This window comes from Mus caroli, unplaced genomic scaffold (assembly GCF_978045245.1).
Source record: "Mus caroli unplaced genomic scaffold, Mus_caroli_1 scaffold_2, whole genome shotgun sequence".
Lineage (NCBI taxonomy): Eukaryota > Metazoa > Chordata > Mammalia > Rodentia > Muridae > Mus > Mus caroli.
Window position 1 is genome coordinate 4,740,009 of NW_028227257.1, and position 21,237 is coordinate 4,761,245.

At 45.0% G+C, this 21,237-nt stretch overlaps 1 protein-coding gene across 1 annotated transcript in view; it reads right to left on the reverse strand.

Moving 5' to 3' along the window:
• Window positions 1–3,550: 3,550 nt before the first annotated feature.
• The window catches only part of Znf831 (zinc finger protein 831), a 109,682-nt gene continuing 91,995 nt past the window's right edge, over window positions 3,551–21,237 (reverse strand). The window contains exons 5-6 of the mRNA XM_021156949.3: window positions 7,086–7,243; window positions 3,551–6,160 (exon numbers count right to left, since the gene is read on the reverse strand). Coding sequence (XP_021012608.1) covers window positions 5,351–6,160; window positions 7,086–7,243 — 968 coding nt within the window. The 3' untranslated portion in view covers window positions 3,551–5,350. The remainder of the gene's footprint in view (window positions 6,161–7,085; window positions 7,244–21,237) is intronic.

The following is a 21,237-nucleotide window of genomic DNA, read 5'->3' on the forward strand; positions in this document are numbered from 1 at the left end:
AGTCTGTCTTCGGGAAGAGGTAGGATTCGGAAGCACAAATGTTTCCTTTGTTGATGAATAACACAAAGCTTTCAAGAACACCAATTCCAAAGGGGAAAGTTCTGGATTGTTGCACTGTGAACATTAAGTACTCTGAGATGTTTTCAAAGTTTAGCTACATTTACGAATTCTTAAAAAGCATTTTTAAGTTGGAAACTACGAGTTAAGGCAGGCCATGTGACGAATGAGGCACTGGGGGGGGGCGAGCAGTAGCACAAGAAGATAGGGCCATTTGCTATCATCTACCCTTTCATTGGCTGGAATGGAGTTCCAACATGGCTGACATAGTGTCTGGTTAATGGGTTGCAAACAATCAGAAGTAAAGTTTTACAGGAAGTCACTGCTTGCAGTGGGTGGTTCGGGTTAAAATTAATAAATCACACAAGACGTTTTCATTTTTAAGTTTTATTTTTATCAAAACAAAATAATTTAACCATAGAAAGAAGTGGGGGGATATTCACCAACCAAGAAGCCACATGTTTCCCCACCATAAGCAAGGAATTGTCTGTGCACAGAAACAAGCAAGCCACTTTCCCGTGCTCCCAGCAGCCAGATCTGACTTCTTCCTGGCTCCTCTTCTCCCCACGGTGACTCCGTATGCTCACATGTTCGCATGTCCCTTCAGACCAAATTGTGCATTTGCCACATGAATGCAAAGTGTGGAGAAGACGCACACAAGGGTTGAAATTTTAGCACTCAACACTGTTCTACATCCTGACCCCTGTGTGTAAAGAGTTTTGAAAGAGATGGGGAAATACAGTGTTTCAAAAGCCAATGCTTCTTGAACTGGGGGCTAACTGGAGTAAGACTCCTTGTTACAGTTGTAGGAATCTGATAGTCACGAGCCAGATGGGTCACTTCCTCCCTCAGCCAGGAAGTTGAGCAGCCCCACATCCCATAACTGTAAGAATCTGCTGCACAAGGTAAATTTTGTGCAAAATGCAAATTTCTGTGCTAAGGGAGAAATGAATAATGCGTTCACTCTAAGTAATGGATGTGAACGCCAGGAAAGAGTTTGCCGTGAGGCTGAGAGTCCTTTATCTTTCATGGTGAGGGCAGTGGTCACACCCCACTGGTGCAAGACTAAGACTTCAGATCCCAGCTTCAGAAGGCAATATTTCGGAAAGGGAAGTTCCAGTCAGTCCTAAGTCACTCCCCACGTTGTCAGATATGCTTTCATTAGAATCCAGAAGGTCCGTCTGTTTATCTCTCCTCCCTCTCCCCCTCCATCCCCTCCCTTACTCCTCCCCTTTTCAGTCTTTTTCTTTCGCTCCCCCCACCTGTCTCTCCCCCATCTCTCTTTCTCTCCCTCTTCTACATCTCTCCCCTTCCACCACCCTGCAAATAAACCACAAGTTAAGAGCTGTGCACCATTGATCTTGGGACTTAGCTTCCTCTGAGATGCCAAGCTTAGTCCTAAGGGAGGGGAAAGCAGTTCCCACGGTGGCACCTCACAGCAAGGAGGGCCGGGCCGGCCACCAAAACTCACAAAGCTTTAAGAGTTGGCCAAGTAGAGAGCTGAGACCTATTCCTATATGCATCTCAAAAAGCGGCCAGGCACAGCAGTTCAGGAGGACTGTCCAGTGGCCAGTATCAGACACCATGAGCAGCGGCACTTGCGTGGCAAAGAATCCCAGGTCCTCTTTCTCTCAGTCCATGCTGGCAGCCCTGCAGCTCATCTCCGTGGGGGAAGTGGAGGCACTGATGACTCAAGACTCCTGCGTGAAGATGCATAAGAATAACAGCACTGGCGAGCAGTGGGCTGGCCTTGTCCTAACATGCTTCTTACGTGTGGTGTTGGGAACTGAATCCCGAGCGTCATGCATGACAGCCAAGCACTAGATCACTGAGCCACATCCCCAGCACCAAAAAATAGACATGTATTTTCTGATCCATCGTGTGAGATACACTTGTAGTATTATCAAACTGCAGCAACAAAAAGACTGGTAGGTACTAGAATTTTATTTTAATAACCCAACCTGAGTTTGGGGGTTTATGGGTAAAAGTTTTCTTACAATTTTCTTATAATTGTATTTTGCCTTAAGAAAATTAGATTTATAAAAATCAGTGACTATTTGGTGCATTATCAAAAGGACCCCCCGTTAAAACCAAACTAAACCAAACCGTGTGTGTGTGTATATATATATACATATATATATGTATATATATATATAACTTTTAGGATATTTTTCAGTAGCTAGCTCCTCCCAAGGTCATTTAAAATAATCGTTTCCTTTTTCAAAAAGTCTACGGAAATACAGGGTTTATAAATCCATGTTGATTTAAATTAAATGACCCCCCCACACACACCCTGGGAAGACTGGCACTAAGTGATCGGGTGAACCAGTGGGTCTGGCAAGTTCTCTAGCTCTGTAAGAGACAGAGCGGGGGGTTACCGAGATTGAATCGCTTGATATTCTGCTATATCAGATCCAGCCTTGGGGGCAGCAGCTAGCTATGGAGGCTCAGAAGAAGCCTCCAGCATGCTTTTTGGAGCTATGATTGTGACATGGGCCTGGTGATCCTCTTGGACTTCATTGTCCCCTGGAACTAAGGATCTAGGATAATGGTTTTCAACCTCCCTAATGCTGCAACCCTTTAATATGGTTTCTTGTGTTGTGATGACCTCTGACCATAAAATTATTTTCATTGCTACCTCATTACTATAACTCTGATGTGGTTATGAATCATACCGCAAATACCTGTGTCTTCCAACAGTCTTAGGCGACCCCTTTGAAGGGATCATTTGACTCCCACCAGGATCATGACCCACAGGGCTGAGAACCACTGATCTAGACAGTAGTCCTGCCTTGCTGCCCTATACCTCCTGAGACAGAGGAGCCAGCTTCACCTACATACATGATTTCTTCCACTCAGTGTTATGCCTTTTTGTTATATTAGTTTTGATGTATAAGGTGGGTGACTACACCCCCAAATCAGGGATTCCAGGGAGGTGCATAAGACGACCCTTTCCTCAGCTCACATACTGCATGGCAGGAGTATCCTAACAATATTTGTACATCAGCTCCCCAGCGTGTTCTTCAGCATCTTCCATGACAACTCAGGAGCAATGTTTTCTGTGGGGGACACTTCTAAGCTACGAAGGCACAGGTGTAAAGGAGACCATGGTTCTCTATCAACCACTCCCACCAGGATCCAGCCCCTCAGAGGCACTCAGCTCCTCTGTCCAGGTCTCAGCTTCATTCATGTCTACGCACAGGGACCAAGCTCTCCCAGCCAAAGACAGGGTCAACGGGGCCCGCTTCCTCTATTGCCTTCCTCAGGTACAGGTCATCCAAAGGGCAGCCAATCACACGTCCATCACTCTCCTTCTTGGTCTGACCCCCACCCCCTCCAGACACATAGATACCAGAGGACTACCTAGTCTGGTCTCAGTGAGAGAAGACTCGCCTAAACCTTGAAAGACTTGAGGCCCCAGGGAGTGAGGAGACCTGAGTGGGGGCGGGGGGGGGGTAGAGGGTAGGGTCTGGGAAGTGGAGACATCCTCTTGGAGCTAGCAGGAAGAATGGGATGAGGAACTGTCTAAGGGCAGACCAGAGGGGGATAACGACTGGACTGTTAAAAAAAAATTTAAGTATTTTTTTTTTTTTAAAGAAGCATAGAGAGGTGGTGGTTAGCACTTTCCTGTTCCTCTGTGCTTGTCGGCTGGGATTTGATCCGTGAGATATTTCTGAACACGTGTGATGACCACAGACATACGCTAAATAACGAGAGGCTGCTCTTTCTTGCATTGAAGTCCTCTGTAAATAGCAGCAAAACAGGAATGGTCACGTGAAAAATATTTGAAATTGGACCATACTTCTTCACAGATAAGGACTTTTGAAAGTATGTTTGCGCACGCGTGAGGCAGGTGCTTCTCCTGGCTGCCTTGCCTGGGAGCAGGGAGCACGAGATGTCACGTGAACATCACTACCACAGCGCTACGCCAGCAGTTCGGCTAGAAATCATAAAGTGTACAAAGTCGCCACGGCAAGTAGAAAATCGTAAAGGACTGAGCAGTGTAAACTTCTGGAAGTTTCCCCCTCCCATTTAAGGGTAAGGAGAGGACGGCTGGGAACCTGAGGCCTGCATAGTGGGCTGGTAGACACAGACCTTGCCTCCGCCCACTGGCTTGGAATGCTGGGGGATTTGATCTGTGCTGTTCTGAGATTCACAATACAAAGGCTGATTTAATCTGACAGCAAAGTAACACTAAGCCCGCAAAATAAAATTACCAAGATGTAAAACAGTGTCAAAACTCCAATTAGTTTTCTGCCCTAGAAGCTTCTGAAGGAAGTCGGAACGGCTCCATCACAAGGCGCAGGCATCATCAGCTCAGGTCGCACAGATTACTACAATGTAGCCCTCTAGCTGAAATCGCTCACAGCCCAATATGACAAAAAGAATCAGAGGAAAATGAGTTAATTTTCCCCTCAAAAATAAAAATGACTCATTACAGTGACTATTTTACTAACTTAATGCAATGTTCCTTTGCAAGACCTAAAAAATAGAAAAGAAAAGAAAAAAAAAAATCCCAAGGCTTTGGGGCGGCAGGAAGGCGGGTATATTCTCACAGAAAAGGTACCAAGTACAAGGGACACACATGCTTGTGTTACTGGACCAAAAACAAGTATTTGTGCAACGTATTAAATGGCCTTAGGCGTTGTGATGTATATTTACAGTATTCATTAGGAAGCTGGCTGGCCCTGACCAGTTTTTGAATGCATCTGGATTTAGTCTCCAAACCACATGGAGCCATCTTGGTGCCCAGTTCAAACCCCATGCTTCTTTCTCAAGCTACCCCAATGACCCCAGGTGTGTTTGCCACTCTTAACTTAGTGGCAGTGATGTCAGATGTGTTGACCCAATGGGGTCTCAATGGTCAGGAACAAAGTCCCATATGGCTCTTCTGATTAGTGTCATCTTACTGGGCAAGGCAAAGGGGATGACAGCATCAAGTTGGAGCTGTGTACTCGGAGTCTCTTGCAATGGCCCTTCCTGACTATTTTGACTCTTCCAGATGAATGTAGAAGGCCCCAGGGAGTGGGGAGGTTTGGTGGGCAGGGCAGGGGAGAGGTAGGGTGTAGTGGGCAGGGTAGAAGAGTCCAAGGTCTGTCTAAGAGAAGCTAAAGAAAGCTATGGCTGGATCTGGGCACGGTGTTGGTTAGAGTTGGCTTGAAGAAATTATAGATGGCTTTCCTAGTCTATAGATGTTTCATAAATAAAGTTATGTGCCATGACACTTGGTGATGTTTATCCCAAAAGAGCCCTAGGCCTTGGCCATTTGCCACCATCTTTCTCTGGGATGACATCAGATCTCAATGACCAGTCTGTCTTCATCGTCACTGCTGGTATCGCTGAGCTCCACCCGTGTCTGCTTCCTCATTCCTTCCAGACTCCTCTTTCGGATGGATCTCAGAGGGGCCTCCTCGGGGACTTGTGAGGGTTGTCCTGGGTCAGAAGGAGCTGTGACAGTCTTGGAGGTAATTAATCCTTCAGCTTGACAAGTCCCACTCTCGCTTCCTGAAGCAGCACCCTGGACGGTCAGGTCCCCACATCCGTATTGGCTCCACAAAGGAAAATCTGCCTGGGCTCTTGCTTCCTCCTGGTGTGAACTGACTGAACTTGGTCCTGAAGGTGGTATTTCTAGAGTTTTTCCAGGTGATTGTTTACCAGGTGAAGGCCTCCCTGGCAGGAGCACCCGTGGAATGCTGTCTGATGTGCCTCTTCTATCTGGGGAGTTTCGTGCCAGAGTCTCCTCTGCACAGGATTCTGCACTGTGAGCCCCCAGGGTTTTGTGTCCTGTTCTTATCCCCGCAGAAACACAGATGGCGGCCACAGAGGTAGCAACGTCATGGTGGGGAAATGTTCCTTTGGGTTTAAAGGAAGAAGGCAGCTCTGGGACATCTGGGGAGAAGCACAAGTTGGGAACAATGGAGACTTGATCCTGCGAAGGCGGCAGCTGAGTTTCTGGAGGTCCAACATCAAGACCTTTGCCCTGAGGCAGATCTTCCTGAAGCACTGCCAAAAACATGTTGGATTGTGGAGATAATCCGGACCCATCAGCAGGCTCCTTCTCCTGAGAACAGTCATTATGCTCACCAGCGGTTGAAGAAATATCCTACAACAAAGGGCAAAGGAGAATCAATAGGGGAAAAGGATAATTGGCATAAAGGAAACTTGTTTAGAAACACGGTCTGCAATGAAAGCAAGGCCCTGGGATCTTGATGAATCTTTCCTGATCAGGGACCTCACTAGGATCCCTCAGTAAGTTTCCATTCATAACTAGTCAGCACATTGACCTTAGCCAAACTCCTTATTAATACAAATTAGGTCACTGTGTGATCTGATGGGGTTCTGAAGGCAAACAACTCTACGACCTAACCAGTCCCACATTCCCTGTCTCCTTCCAGCAGAACTGGTAAAGTGGGCACGGGGGTCCAACACGGTCTGCCTGGAATGATTTTACATTGTAGAAGCATCTGAAGTATGGTAGCCTCTTCATCTTCGGGGATTAATCACACATAAAGCATCCCAAAGGTTCCACAACCAATGTCAGCGTATTGTACGTGTGGCACATCAAAGTCAGAGGCTAGCTCTGAGTGTAAGTCAACCTTCCACCTTGGCCACAGCTGGCGCTCCTTGTTTTCCTCTGCACACACCAGGCTAGCCAGTTCAAGAACTTTTAGAGACGTTTCTGTCCCAACTTCCCATCTCCTTCTAGGAGTGCTAAGGTTATAGACTCTCAACCGGGCACCCAGTTTTGAGATGGGCTCTGAGATTGCTTTAGTAAGAGCTCTGGGATTTGAACTCATGTCCTCACATTTGCACAGCAGGTCATCTACTTTCTGAGCTGACTCCCATGTGCCAAAGTTGGTTAATTTTTCAGTGTAGAATGTTTAGGAAAGTTTTGGTCTGGTTTTAGGGTTCTGGGGAGTCCTAGAAGGAAACTAGGGCATTTTACCACATGGGCAATGATACAGGAATAAAGACATAGAAGTCTAGAGAACAGATAGGTGACAGTGCCTTAGAATGGTGGTTCTTACCTTCAGAGCTGATTTGTCTATTTCCAACATGGTTTTTGAGCTCATGCCAGGAGACATGGGTCTCGAAGTCTGACTGCAGTCACCTTCCTTTTCTTTGTTACCATGAGACACAGACAAGCCTTTGCTGGCACAAGATGGCTCCCCTTGTATATTTTGACCTGAAAGAGAGACTGTGTTTGTGATTGTACATCTAGACTTGTGAAGCGAGGCAAAAATGACACAGAGGCCATCTGAGTCTCCACAACCACCTTCAGCTCCAAAGAACCTCAACTCACTCAGTGCGCATGCACCCTGATTACCTACAGCCAACTCACACCCAGCCAAATGAGTTGTCTCCACTTCCTGCAAGGAAGGAAATGGCAAAAACAAGCCCCTAAGTTGAAGACTCCATAACCACATCCATTGTAAATCATGTCCCACACAGTGTCTGTTCTCATTACAGAGTCATCTTCCACCTAGGTTTCTTTGGCTTTGAGTTCCCAGGTCTTGGAGCCAGGTGGCAAGATTAGAGAACTCGATAGACTTTGAGCTCTTTGGTGACGAGCTCTCCACCGGAGTGCCAGGCAGTAGGGGATGGGGTAGATACATAGGACACTGTCATTTACTGTGGTAGCTGTCTCCCTGTGGGAAAGGAAGAGACAGACTGGCCTCTCCCACATACTCCTTCTGGTCTCCCATTGCTCTCTCCTCCATTTCCTGACAAAGACCCAAAATCGGGCCAAAAGAACCACAGGGTGGTCCTTTCCAAGGAGTGAGATTGCATCATGAAATAGCTGGAAAAAAACAAAAAAGATCCGGAATGCCTGGATTCCTGGAAGACGCACCGGGCACACCGTCAAATCTGCTCTTGTTTTGATGAAAGTTATCCAAGCACAGAGTTTGAAAACCTCAAGCCTTTCTGCTTATGAGGAAAGCTGGCCACCCCTGCCCACCCAGCCATCTTGCTTCATTCTGGAGTCTTCTGAGATTTATCTCTCTCTCTCATACTTCAGGTTGACCTATGACCTCCCGCAATGCCAGAAGAGCGCAGCTATTCCTCTAAGAGCCTCCCTCCAAGACTTTAGTTCCCTTGCACACAGCACAACTGTCATTTCCATCCTGTCAGCCCTCATGTGCATATCCCTCATGCCACGATCTTGTGTAGGTAGCTCTTCTAAGTGGACATCACATTTAGGTGCACACCTGTCACCATTGAGCTGTGCTGAACAATAATATTGCATTGCCTTTTTAAAAACAAAATTGTCTTCCTCGGAGTTAATAAGTTCTGAGGTCCCCACCACTTCCTCTGTTTACCTTTGTGGGAACATATTAAAATCACTCCCCAGTTTGATATTAAAATCAAACTGTCTATGGTTTAATTTCTCTCTGGGCAAGCTAAAACTCATGCCTTCAGCATATAGTAAATTCTGCAGGTTCTTTTTTTTTTTTTTTAAACCATGTAAAAGAATGAAGGAAGGAACAAAGGAGGGGAGGGATTAAAGAGGGAGAGAGAAAAGGTAGGAGGGAGGACAGGACAAGAATTGAAGGAGTGAAGAATAAATAATGGAGAAAAAGACAGAAAAGATACAGTAATTAAAAAACCAATTTAGCGGTGTTCTCGGGTACTTTTCAATTGTAGGCCTTACTATTAGAGTGTCTGAGCTAGAGGCTTACAAGCAATGTTGGATGTAGTGTATGTACCTGTAATCTCAGCATCAGAGAAGCAAAGACAAGAGGATCCCTGAGTCTTCCTGGCCAGCCAGCCTAGCCCAGTAAGTGAGCTCCAGGCCAGTGAGAAGATCTCTCTCAAAACAAACAACGTAGATGGCACCTGCTGTCTCCTCTGTTCTCCACACATGCTATCACCTCCCCAAATCATCTCCTATGGACAAACCCATTAGACGCCTAAGTTCTCCCGGGATTCTCAAAGAAAACAGAGTACGTAGATGCCAGCTAAAGATGGGCCAGGAAGGAGAACAGATAAGAGATGGGAAAGCAGTGAGACTCAAAGTGGAGAGTCTCCAAAGGCTCCGCTCCATCCCCACCTATGACATGACCAGAGGAAGTTGTGGCAATGGCTAACGTGTCTATAGCCCCGTGGTGTGCCAAAGACAGCCGCTCAATCCAAGTAGCTCAAACTTCATCCCCACAGTGACAAAAGGACCAGGCAATTAATTCAATTCAATAAAGAAATAAAGCCAATTAGTACAGAGAAAATAATCAGGTTAGCCAAACGTCTTCCCAACAGGTTGTTTGGGTTCTTAAGCTTAAGCAGAAAGGTCGTGTGAACATTTGACTGATAACTTCTGGCTCGTCGGGGAGAGCGAAGAAAGAAAATCTATTGATTTAATTTGCTTTCAACCCCAGAGTCTACAGAGAAAAGTGAATTATCTCTAATAATTGTGAAAAATGCCCAAAAAAAATGTCACCGAAGTATGTTAAACTAATTTGGATTATTGAAGCAGGACACTAACTTGCTTTGGAATGAATGGCCCTTTTCAAAAAGTAAGGCGAGCCCTGGTTGAATTCTGAAGTGCTAATGCCATCCTGTTTAGGCTTCAGCTCTGTGCCCTATGAATCACCTCCCCATCTTCAGAATTACAGATCCTGCCATCTCCACGCATCTTCAGAGCCTGGCTGCCCACACTCAATTACAGGAATCTTATTAGAGACTCATCTCTCACTGAGGCTCTCTGCTGCGTGTTCTTTCCCTGATTAAAGGCCGCACGCACTCTTAATAATTTCTCTCAGAAATAATTGTCGTGCCACGTCAGGAGGAAGAGACTGCTTAAGCGGTTACAGCAATTGCAAATTTAGCCCTCTTGAAAAGGCTGTAAGAAACTGTAAAATAATTAAAAAGAAAACGCAGGCAGAGACAACAGGACAAAATTGACAGTGGAATTATCGGCCTTTTTAATGTCAGATCTGCTTCAGGCCGTCTCATTTCCAGGCCTTATTAAAATGCTAATAAATGGATTACTCAAATACCATTATCTCAAAATGTGAGTAATTTGAATCATTTCTTTTAGTGTGTCCCAGTATCTCCCCAAACTCTATTCCTGTGGAGTCCACAGACTCAGAAGTGTGAAGTTGAAAAGTGAGCCTGCAGGGTCAGCCTAGCTGCCTTCCTAAGCACGTAGAAATTATAAACAGGAAGGTGGGTTTGTCTCTGGGACTGGTAATTGATTTGAGATTAAATTGTTCAAAAGTGTCTTTGCCATTAAAGAGCACACGATGTGCTGGCAATTCAAGCAATCACTTACAAGAATGCCGGGCAGATCTTTAAAACTAATCACGTCTTGAATGGTTCTTTGCTCATTGATATTTATCGAATGCATTTTAAGTCTATATTTTTAAAGCCCGTATTGTAGAGCTTGAATATTGACCGAACACTGAGTGCAGCCAATATTGTGCCAAGAGCTAAGGTGTTTGTTCAGTGGGTAAGGGGAGCTGATACTACCTCATAGAGATTACTATCTGATGAGGACACAGATTTATTTTATTCTTGATTTGTCATGATTACTGTTGGGGGCTTACACACACCACAGTGCACACGTAGAACTCAGAGGACAACGTTCAGGAGTCAGTTCTTTCCTCTGACCACGTGGCTCCTAGAGATTGACATCAGGCCATCCAGTTTGACTACACATGCCTTTACCTGCTGAGCCATAATCACACATGCACACACAATGTCACCAAGCAGGAAAGGCGATGCTCAGACAGACGGTAAGGTGATGCCCCAACCTCTGTCCACAGGAAGAGTAGAAACCATGCAAAAAGTGCCTATCCCAGGGCTGTGTCACTAGTAAACCTGAGTTACTCAGCCATGCCATTATGGGATTTTCTCCAAGATTTTCTTGGAGCCTCTCTGTATAGCTGGTGTGTGGTCTGAGGGTACCTTCATATGTTACTCACATCCTGCAGCTTATGTAATCTCTTTAGGAAAACAGGATGGTGTGTCGTGGTGGCAGAGAGCTGTCGGTCCTCCCGGGCAGAGGAAGATGGGCACTGTTGGATGCTGAAGGCAGCCAGGAAGTAATGGGACACCTAGAAGCTGGTGGGCGGCTGGCAGAAGCAGCTTCAGCCTCCAGCTCTACCAGCAGGAGGGACCCAAGAGAGGACCGGAAAAATGTGTTTATCCAGCAGAGCCTCTGGTATTTCTGTTCTAATGCAATCTTTGGAAAGTTCTCCTCAGAGTCCTTCTGTCTCTTCTCTCAGTCTCTCAGTGGCTCTCAGCACTTGGGTTTCTCTGATGAGCGGCAATCAGGCCAAGCACTCTCCCCTCATGGACATCCTGTGCCTTGACTATGTTTAGGACAAAATGGTGCTTAAAACTCTTGTCATGAGTCTTTAAAAACCTTTTCAAAAAAACATGTCCATTCTACAAAATTGTACCCTTCAGATATGGATTCTGAAATCATGGAAGGAAAGGAATGGAAGATGATTAAAGCAATGTCACCGAGACCATTAAATTCGGAGGCCGAACCCGAACCAGCACTTTAAGAGTTCTTATTTTTAAAGTCTCTTGTTGTCGAGTGAAAATTGTGTGTGGGTCTCTTCCTGAGATGCAATCAACACACCTGCAACAGAGGCTCATCACTCCTTAAGATTCATACAGCCAGGAATGGGGAGAAATTATTCTGTCTCAGCAATTTCAGAGAACTGTGATTTAACTAACAGCTTCAGAGAAAGAATTAATACTCCTCCATTAATCCTAATAATAAAAAAAAAAGGTACAGAGAAGGAGGTCATTATAGGAGATGTAGGAGGACCTGTCAGAGAGGGAAGACCGCCATACCTCAGAGCCTCCTTCTGAAAACAACCCTACAGAATCTCAGGCCCTAGGCCCCAGGGCAGGTGAGATGCCCAAGGAGGGCACTGCCCATGAGGAAAACCATTAAAACTAACAGCAGATAACAAAGGCAGGAAACAGCCTTTTACCAGAATCACCTGTAGTAGATATTTAGAAATCTGTGCCTTTTGTGTGTATGTCATTAGAAAAACTTTTCTTTGGGATACCTGTCTCTTTCCCAGGGTGAAGCAGTATGTCAGGATCATGTGACCCTCTCAGCTCATTTAGTTCTGCAGATGGGACTAACCAGGTTTTCAAACCTGGCTATGACACAGAATTCACCCTGGCCAGTGAAGTATTCAAAACTCCCCAGGCAGCACCACTAGGAATGTCTGGGTCACATTTTACTGAGGAAGCTCAGCCATAGTGGTCTAGGTCAAACAGGAAGGACTCCTGAAGCAGAGAGTAACGGCAGTGTAGGGCACTGGAGAGGTCTCTTCACTGGCAAAGACCTAACACATGGCACACCCAAAACAGGCCGCCTGGGTTTTTATATTTCCATATGAAGTTGAGTATTATTTTTTCAAGGCCTGCAAAGAATTATGTTGGAATTTTGATGGGAACTGCATTGAATCTGTAAATTGCTTTTGGTAAGATGGCCATTTTCACTATGTTAATCCTGCCTATCCAATTGCAAGGCAGATCTCTCCATCTTCTGAGATCTTCTTCAGTTTCTTTCTTCAGAGACTTGCAGTTCTTGTCATACAGGCCTTTCACATGTTTGGTTAGAGTCACACCAAGGTATTTTATATTATTTGTGGCTATTGTGAAGGATGTTGTTTCCCTGATTGTGTTTTTTTTTCTTAGCTTGTTTATTGTTTGTATAAAGGAGGGCTACTGATTTTTTGAGTTAATTTTGTATCCAGCCACTTTGCTGGAGGTATTTATTAGCTGTAGGAGTTCTCTGATAGAATTTTTGGAAAAATAAGAAAACCTAGGATAGTTAAAACAATCTTGTACAATAAAAGAATTTCTGGAGGTATCTCTGACTTCAAAGCTGAACTACTTCAAAGCTGTAATAAAAACTGTATGGCATTGGTATAGAAACAACAGGTTGATCAGTGGAATAGAATCAAAGACTATGAAACAAACCCACACACCTACAGACAATCATTGACAAAGAAGTCAAAACTATACAATAGAAAAAGAAAGCATCTTCAACAAATGGTGCTGGTCTGACTGGATGCCTGCATGTAGAAGAATGCAAATAGATCCATATTTATCACCCTGCACAAAACTCAAGTCCAAGTGGATCAAAGACCTCAACATAAAACTGGATACACTAAGTATAACAGAACAGAAAGAGGGAACTAAACCTTGAAGGCACTGGCACAGGAGACAGCTTCCTGAACAGAATGCCAATGGCTCATACTCTAAGATCGACAATTGATAAATAGGACCTCATGAAACAGAAAAGTTTCTATAAGGCAAAGGATAGTGTCAAGATGGCAAAATGGCAGCCTGCAGATCTGGAAAGGATCTTCATCCACCCTACATCTGATAGAGGGCTAATATCCAAAATATGTAAAGAACTCAAGAAGTTAAACACCAACAACCAACAGAGCTAAGAGAGAATTCTCAACAGAAGAGTCTTGAATGGCTGAGAAACACTTAAAGAATTATTTAATGTCCTTATTCATCATGGAAATGTAAATCAAAATGACTCTGAGATTCCACCTTATACCCATCAGAATGGATAAGATCAAAAACTCAAGCTACAGTATGTGCTGGTGAGGATGTGGAGCAAGGGGGACACTCCTCCATTGCTGGAGTACAAACTTGTACAACCACTCCAAAAATTAATTTGGCAGTTTCTCAGAAAATTGGAAATAGTCTTACCTCAAAACACAGCTATATCACCTCTGGGCATACACCCAAAGATATCCCACCATACCACAAGGACACATGCTCCACTATGTTTATAGCAGCTTTATTTGTGATAGCTAGGAACTGGAAATAACCCAGATGTCCCTCAACCAAAGAATGAATACAAAAAAATGTGGTTCATTTATGCAATGGAATACAACTTCAGTATAAACAATGGCATCATGAAATTTGCAGGCAAATGGATGGAACTTGGGAATACCATCCCGTTTCAGGTAACCCAGATTCAAAAGGACACGCATGGTATGTAGTCACTGATAAGTCGATATTAGCCATAACGTATAGAATAATCATGCTACAGTCCACAAACCCAAAGAAGCGAAATAACAAGGAGGGCCCAAAGAAGGATGCTTGAATTTCACTCAGAAGAGGAAATAAAATTGTCACTGGAGGTAGATAGAGGGAGGGAGGGAACTTTGTGGGAGAGGGGGGTAAAGAGGGGAATGGGGGATCAGGTATAGGGGGAGCTAGGGAAAGATGGCCAGGAGAGTGGATAGAAATTGGGGGAGGGAGCATTTCAAGGAGCAGAGACCTGGGATGGGGAGGCTCCAAGGGACTCTATGAAGGTAGCTCTAGGTGAGACTCCAAGAGGTAGGGGACTATGGAGCCTGAAGTGGCCACTTCCTGTAGCCAGGCAGGACTCCCAGTGGAGGGCTAAGGACAGCAACCCACCCACAGAACCTTCAACCCAGAATGTGTCCTGCCTACAAGAAGAACAGGAACAGAGATGGAGCAGAGACTAAGGAATGGCCAAGCAATGACTGGCTTATCTTGAGACCCATCCTATGGCATGGCAAGTATCAATCCATGACATTATTAATGATACTCTGTTGTGAGTGCAGACAGGTTCCTAGCATAACTGTTCTCTGAGAGGCTCCATTTAGCAGCTGACCAAAACAGATACAGAAACCCACAGCCAAACATTAGACAGAGCTTGGGAAGTCTTATGGAAGAGTTGGGGGAAGGACTGAGAAACCCATAGGGGGTAGGGATTCCACAAGAAGACAAACAGAGTCATTTAACCTGGACCCTTGGGGACTCCCAGAAACTGAACCACAAACCAAAGAACATATATGGGCTGGCCCTAGGCCCCCTTCACTTATATAGAAGATTGTTTAAAATGCAAGTCCCTTAACAACTGGGGTGGGGTTTACCCTGACTCTGTTGCCTGCTTGTGGATTCAGCTCCCCTAACTGGGTTGTCTTGTCTGGCCTCAGTGGGGAAAGATGTACTTAGTCCTGTAATGACCTGAGGTGTCAGGGTGGTGTGGTAACAAAGGGAGACCTCCCCCTTCTCAGAGGAGAAGTAAGGAGTACTGGAGTGAAGGGCCATGTGTGGCAGGGACTAGGAGGGGCCTACAATCCAGATGTAAAGTAAATAAATTAATGGGAATAAAAAAGGCTGCCTGGGTGCAGGGACACTGGGACCAGACCCAGGAGATGCATTCCTGACCCTCAGATCCAACAGAGAAAGCCAAGAGAGGACAGAGAGTCTCGCTCACTCAGCACATGTGCCCAGAGTTTGCAAGGAAGACACAGTAATTGGTATTTTACATGCCTTTTATCATTGCTATTTTCTAAACACAAACCTTGCTTACCCAACAGCTCTGTGCCCTGAATTTGACCATTAGAGGCCAGCACTGTGGCTTGTTTTCCTCCTACCTAGTATTTAAAACACTCAAGTACAAGAACTGGACCATGAGGGCAAACTTAACCTTGGATTTCCTTTTAAAAACAAAAGAAAAAAACAAAAAGTGTTTGACCAAGTATGGTGGGCCTCCAGGATTTGTAAGGCAGAGGCAGGAGGACCAGCAATGTAGTGTTGTGCTACATTATATGGGGGAGGGAGTTGGGGCTAGCCTGGGCTATAAAATGCTTTGTCAAAAACTGTAGAAAATACAAAATAGTGTCAAAAAACATTTGCCGGACTGGGAGACCCGCATCGGGAAAGTAATTCCGTAACATCGTAAAGCGAGATAATACTCATAACACCATCCAAGGCCATGGTTCTCGGAGTGAAAAATGTTAGAGCAACGTGTGTGTGTGTGTGTGTGTGTGTGTGTGTGTGTGAGAGAGAGAGAGAGAGAGAGAGAGAGAGAGAGAGAGAGAGAATAAGAATAAAAATCACACAACTTAATCCCCTGAAATCCATATAATGTACGCTGTAACACGCATACCTACCTACTACATACATGCACACACACAAGCACCCCAACCCTACACACACACACACACAACACAGAATTAACTTGGAAGACATCCCACTGCTTTTACCTACTTACGATGTGATTGTCTTGTTGTTGTTAAATGTGTCCGCAGTGTCCACTAGTGATTCTGTCTGTATGGACAGAGATGCTGAAGGCAGTGCACCAAGCTGACTGTGTAGGGTTTGTGGGGGTGAATTCTTGTCTTTTTCCTTGGCCACTTGCTGTTGCTGTTTGTGATAAAGGAAAACTAAAAGGCAAATTACGATGTCACCTCTAAAACTTGGGCTGGATACTATGAGGAAATGTCCCAGCACATGTGCACATGCGTTAAGATAAGATGAAAGCCGTGCCGTCCTACTGCCAGAGGGTCAGAACATGTTGCTTAGGGTGGAAGATGGACCCGCGCTGGCTAGTGAGTAAGGTTTAGTTTCTCTAGCAGAATTGAGGGGCTCAGGCAGGAAAAGACCTGGTGGGAAAGAGGTATTGCTGGTGGGAAAGAGGTATCGCTGGTGTTTTTCATTTCTAATCAAGTTTGCGGTGTCTTTGTGCAGCTTTTTGTTTTCAGCCTTGCTTCTTCTGATCCACTTTTCCAGTCCCTCTTGTTTCTGTTCTCTTCTCCGATTAAAAGGCAATCAGTCTGAGAACCCCTCATTTACCGCCCTTCCCCCTCCTCTGCCAAACATCAACAACAACAACAAAACACCCCGCATTCAAGTGGGGAAGTATATTTAAAATCTTTTGGTAAATCAAACCTTTAATCATGGCCAGACAATAAAAGAATGCTCTAAAATAAAGAAAGGACAATTTGCAGAGAAGAAAGAAACTAAATGAGGGGGGGGGTGTTAATATTATTTGAATTCTTTGGTGCCAAATTTAATTCAAGAGAATCTACTTTATGGGTCATTAATTTTAAACTTTCTTAAGTCTAAATGAAAATGGAAGAGAAACAGTTCAGGCTTTGGGTATAATTGATGTGTTTAAGTCATTGCTTCATCGTTTCTGAAGATTTACACCCTGCAGAAAGAGGTGTTAGCCTGCTTCAGCAATTCTGTAAGCAATATTACTTAAATAATGGCTTTGGGAAAGAATATCTCCTATTAATTTTGACAGGAAAAATAATGTTGCAGACCCATTAGCTCTAGTCAGAGAAAAGGGAGGGAGTAAGAGGGTGAGGGAGCCCTGCAGCTCAGCTCAGGCTGCCATCTTGATTCTGCTAGAGAAACACACACACACACACACACACACACACACACACACACACACACACCACAACACCTGGTTCATCTGCCACTTACAATTAGGTAAACATTTTTATCTCTGAACATCCCTTTTAGGGCACTTCACTTCTTTAGGTTGTTTAAATGAAAGGCAACTACACAAGGGTGTGTGTATGTGTGTGTGTCTGTATGTGTATATGTGTATGTGGTGTGTGTGCCTATATGTGTATGTGTGTGTTTGCCCAGTTAAAATACTTCTGTTAGTTATATGAAGTTTCCAAAGAAGACTTAGAGACAGGGAATAAGAACAGATGACAACCCTTACCCTGCCTTGCCCTGCAGTTTAATACAGGTTCATTGCTAATAATCGAAGGAATTAAGTTCTGAACAGTTGATGTAGTGTTCACTTGGTTGAAGAGAAGGAATTAGAGCCTAATTATCCACTGATTGCTGCCGTGGTAAATGCCGCAAAGAGATGGGCTGCAAATTATGCCATAAGAGTACCTCATCTGGTTCACGTGTCAGAAGTGGACAGCCTCGGGAATCATGGAAATGTCACCTCCCCAAACCATTCAAGGAGAGCCACCATGGCCCTAGAGCCTCAACTCCAGCTCCCCTGAGAGGTGGGGGTCAAAGGAGCAGAAAATCCCACTTGTCTCACTCTGGAGAAGAACATATCCTCCTTCCATTGTGAATTTCTGAAACTTTGCCTCTCTGAGGTAATCAGACTTCAGAGACTGCCTTTGTCTGCTCAGATTCTTGCTATTTCTTTGGTGAAAGCCAATTAATTTAACCTTTCTCTTTTAAAGGTCAGTTTCCCCCTTTTCTGAAAAACATGTCAATATATGTAGAGTCATGTTCAAAATCAGTCCCCAAATTAAACTTTTTTGACCAAATCACAGCCTGCACCTAAAAATGTAAGAGGAAGAGGGTGAAGGAGTGAGGGTGGGGGAGAAGAAGAGAAGTAGGAGAGGAAGGAGGAAGAGGAGGAAGATCAGAGGAGGAAGGAAGGAAGAAAGAAGCAGAAATCTGCTACTGAGATGCATGTTGAGGCCTGCAAGGGTGTGACAAAACTCAAGTGACCCATGCCCAAGACGGAAGGGATAGTTCATGAGCTAATGCTATTGCCTTGCACACATGAGGATCTGAGTTGGGATCTCCATCACTGTGTAGGGAGCTGAGTATGGTAGTGTGCACCTGTAATCTCAGAGCTGGGGAGGTGGAGTTGGGCGGCCTGATTGTGTCTGGCCTAATGACTGAGCCCCAGGTCCCAGAGAAAAATACATCTTAAAACACAAGGTGAATGACTACTGAGGAATGTCACCCGGAGGGGCCTCTCAACTCCATGTGTACATGCCCACACACACTTTTGTGTACCAATGCACCCACAGCGCGCGCTCACACACACACACGGACTCTGAACCATTACTTCTTAATGTTTCTTACAGCTGAATGAGCCTGTCAAAGGCACTTCATTTCTCAAACTATAACTGAGTTACTTGGGAGAGCTCATTTTTCTTTGCATCCTTAAAAAGGAGAAATTGATCCATTTCAATGATAATAGCCAGGAAGAAAGATCTTCTCTTGGCTCCCCCATTAATCCTGAGAGTGCTGGGGTAGGGGAACATGCTTCTATCAAAGGAGAAGCAGAGACAAGAAAGAGACCATGGGAGCTGGCCTCATCAATTTTGGTCTTTTCAATCACCTTAGGGAGAAACAAAATTAGGTATAGTCTCTGTGAGAAGATAGATGCCCAGAGAAAGCCTCAGGTTTTGATCAAATCCCAAATGTTAGAAAGACAAGAGAATGGAAGGCCATGTTTTCATTCCTTCTGCGTGTACGACTCTGTCCATGTTCCTTCCCCTCCCTTACAGTGCTCGACCCTGCTATCCTCACTTACAGTGCCAGCCCCTATTATTCCTCCTCTGTGCTGAGAGAGAGGCCTTGGGAAAACCAGCACACCTAACTTCTCCTAGACAAATGAGTGGAAGGGCAGGGATAATATTCGTTAAAGTCGGGGGACTGAGACAAAGGTAAAAGAATAGAAGTCAACCAAAGTTTTCTTTAAAGAAGAAAGAACGCTTGTGCCAAAGCTCACTCAGGGCCAACACTCTCTCATCTGTGTGCACACGAAGGACTAAGCGGGCAGACATGGGATGCTGAAGTGTTTTCCTCATGACTCCATCTTGCAATACAGCTGCACAGCGACCCACTGACGTAGTGTTTTCTCCACAGAAGCTTGATGTAATTTCTATGGAGTCCCATTAAAAAAAATAAAGGGCGTGGTCATAAGTTCTTTTATGCTCCACCAAAGTGGAGCATAGAGTATGAAGAGTCAGGTGAGCCAGGCTATGGGTGGATCACGTGGTCTTGAGCTTGGAGGCTGTGCGTGTTGCTTAAAAGTTGAGGCAGAAGTTGCAACCCAAGAGTGACAATGGGGTAGATAGGCCCAACTCTGAGAGAATCCTACAAAGTCACTGTGCAACCTCACACCAGCTCTAGAAATTCTCTTTTGTGATATGAAACCGGAGGTGGAGCACTTTCTTAACCTGGGAATTCTTGGTTAAATTCACCCTAACTGCAACCAGTCCAATTAAAAAGCACTTTCGATCCAAAAAACTCAGTAAGCTCACAAGCTTGCAAGTGAAGCCAAAACTACAGGTGGGAAAAGAGAGAGGGTCAAAAATGAATACGGCCTTGGGAGGAATCTTTAGCTCAGGCCGTGGAGGCAGCCTGTTTGATAAGGTGCTAACCCTGCCCACAAAAGCACCTTAATTTGGTCCCAGGAGCTATGCTAAAAAAGAAGAGAAGAGGAGTGGAGAGAAGAGGGAAGGGGAGGGGAGGAGAGGGGAGAGGATAAGAGAAGAGAGGTAAGGAGGAGAGAAAAGATGAGGGGAAGGGGAGGGGAAGAGAAGAGAAGAACTAGTGGAGGTAGGGGTGAGGTTGGGTGGAGACATGGTGGAGCTGCACATATCTGATCTTCAAGGCCCATTAGCCAGCTCCAGGCTAGTGAGACACCCCATAACAAGCAAAGAACACACACACACACACACACACACACACACACACACACGTCATACCTAACAAGCAAAATTATAAACTTATTTCTAGACCTTTTCTTTCCCTTTTGTAAAAGAGCCAAAATCGACATGAGAACCACTTAAGGCGTACACGAAGAAGCATGAAAACGAATCCACCCATCTAGGAGAGCAAAAGGGCTCATCTGATAAAGGTGCTGGCCACTGTGTCTAATCTGAGTTCGAACCCTGGAACCTACGTGGTGGAAGGAGAGAAACAACTCCCACACATTGTCCTCTGACCTCCACATATATTCTGAGGCACACGTGATACTCCCAACCCACCCCCTAAATAAATATGATTTTTAAAAAATCTGATCTTCCCCAAAAGATTTTACCTCAACACTCACCAGTGGAGTTCATTCTGTGATTTGAGAGACATGTGGGAAAGAATGTGGAGGGGGCCCTCTCCTTGGTACAAGAATGTAAACAACACAGCATATTCCCCTAAGGGAGGGGCTGGCAGGTATGGAAAGCTGATCTTGAAGCCTATATAGAGAAACTAAAGGCTTATGGAAAAAAAGAACAAATACTTAGACCTTTCCAGAGAAAATGAAGGCACACATGAGGAACTTCAGGCTGCTCCCAGACTTCTCTCATGAGGATGGTCTTGGGCAGGATTGAGGCACCATGGCTCACCTGAACTCCCAAACACCCATGAGTAGAGTCAACCACATACACAAGACGACCCTCCTCAAACCGTCTCCTCATGGAAGGCAGAGGGTGTTGCTACAACACTACAACACTAGCAGAGAACACTGGTAGCGGATGAGACTCTGACCAAGGTCACGTAGAGGTGGTGAAAAGGCACACATCAGTCAGACATGGCAGATGAGGTTTCACTGGGGGACTTGTCCTGGTTTTTTAAAACATGTGCGTCATAAATTCAACCCAGAAAAGGAATACACAGCTTGGGAGCTCATAACTAGAACCATGG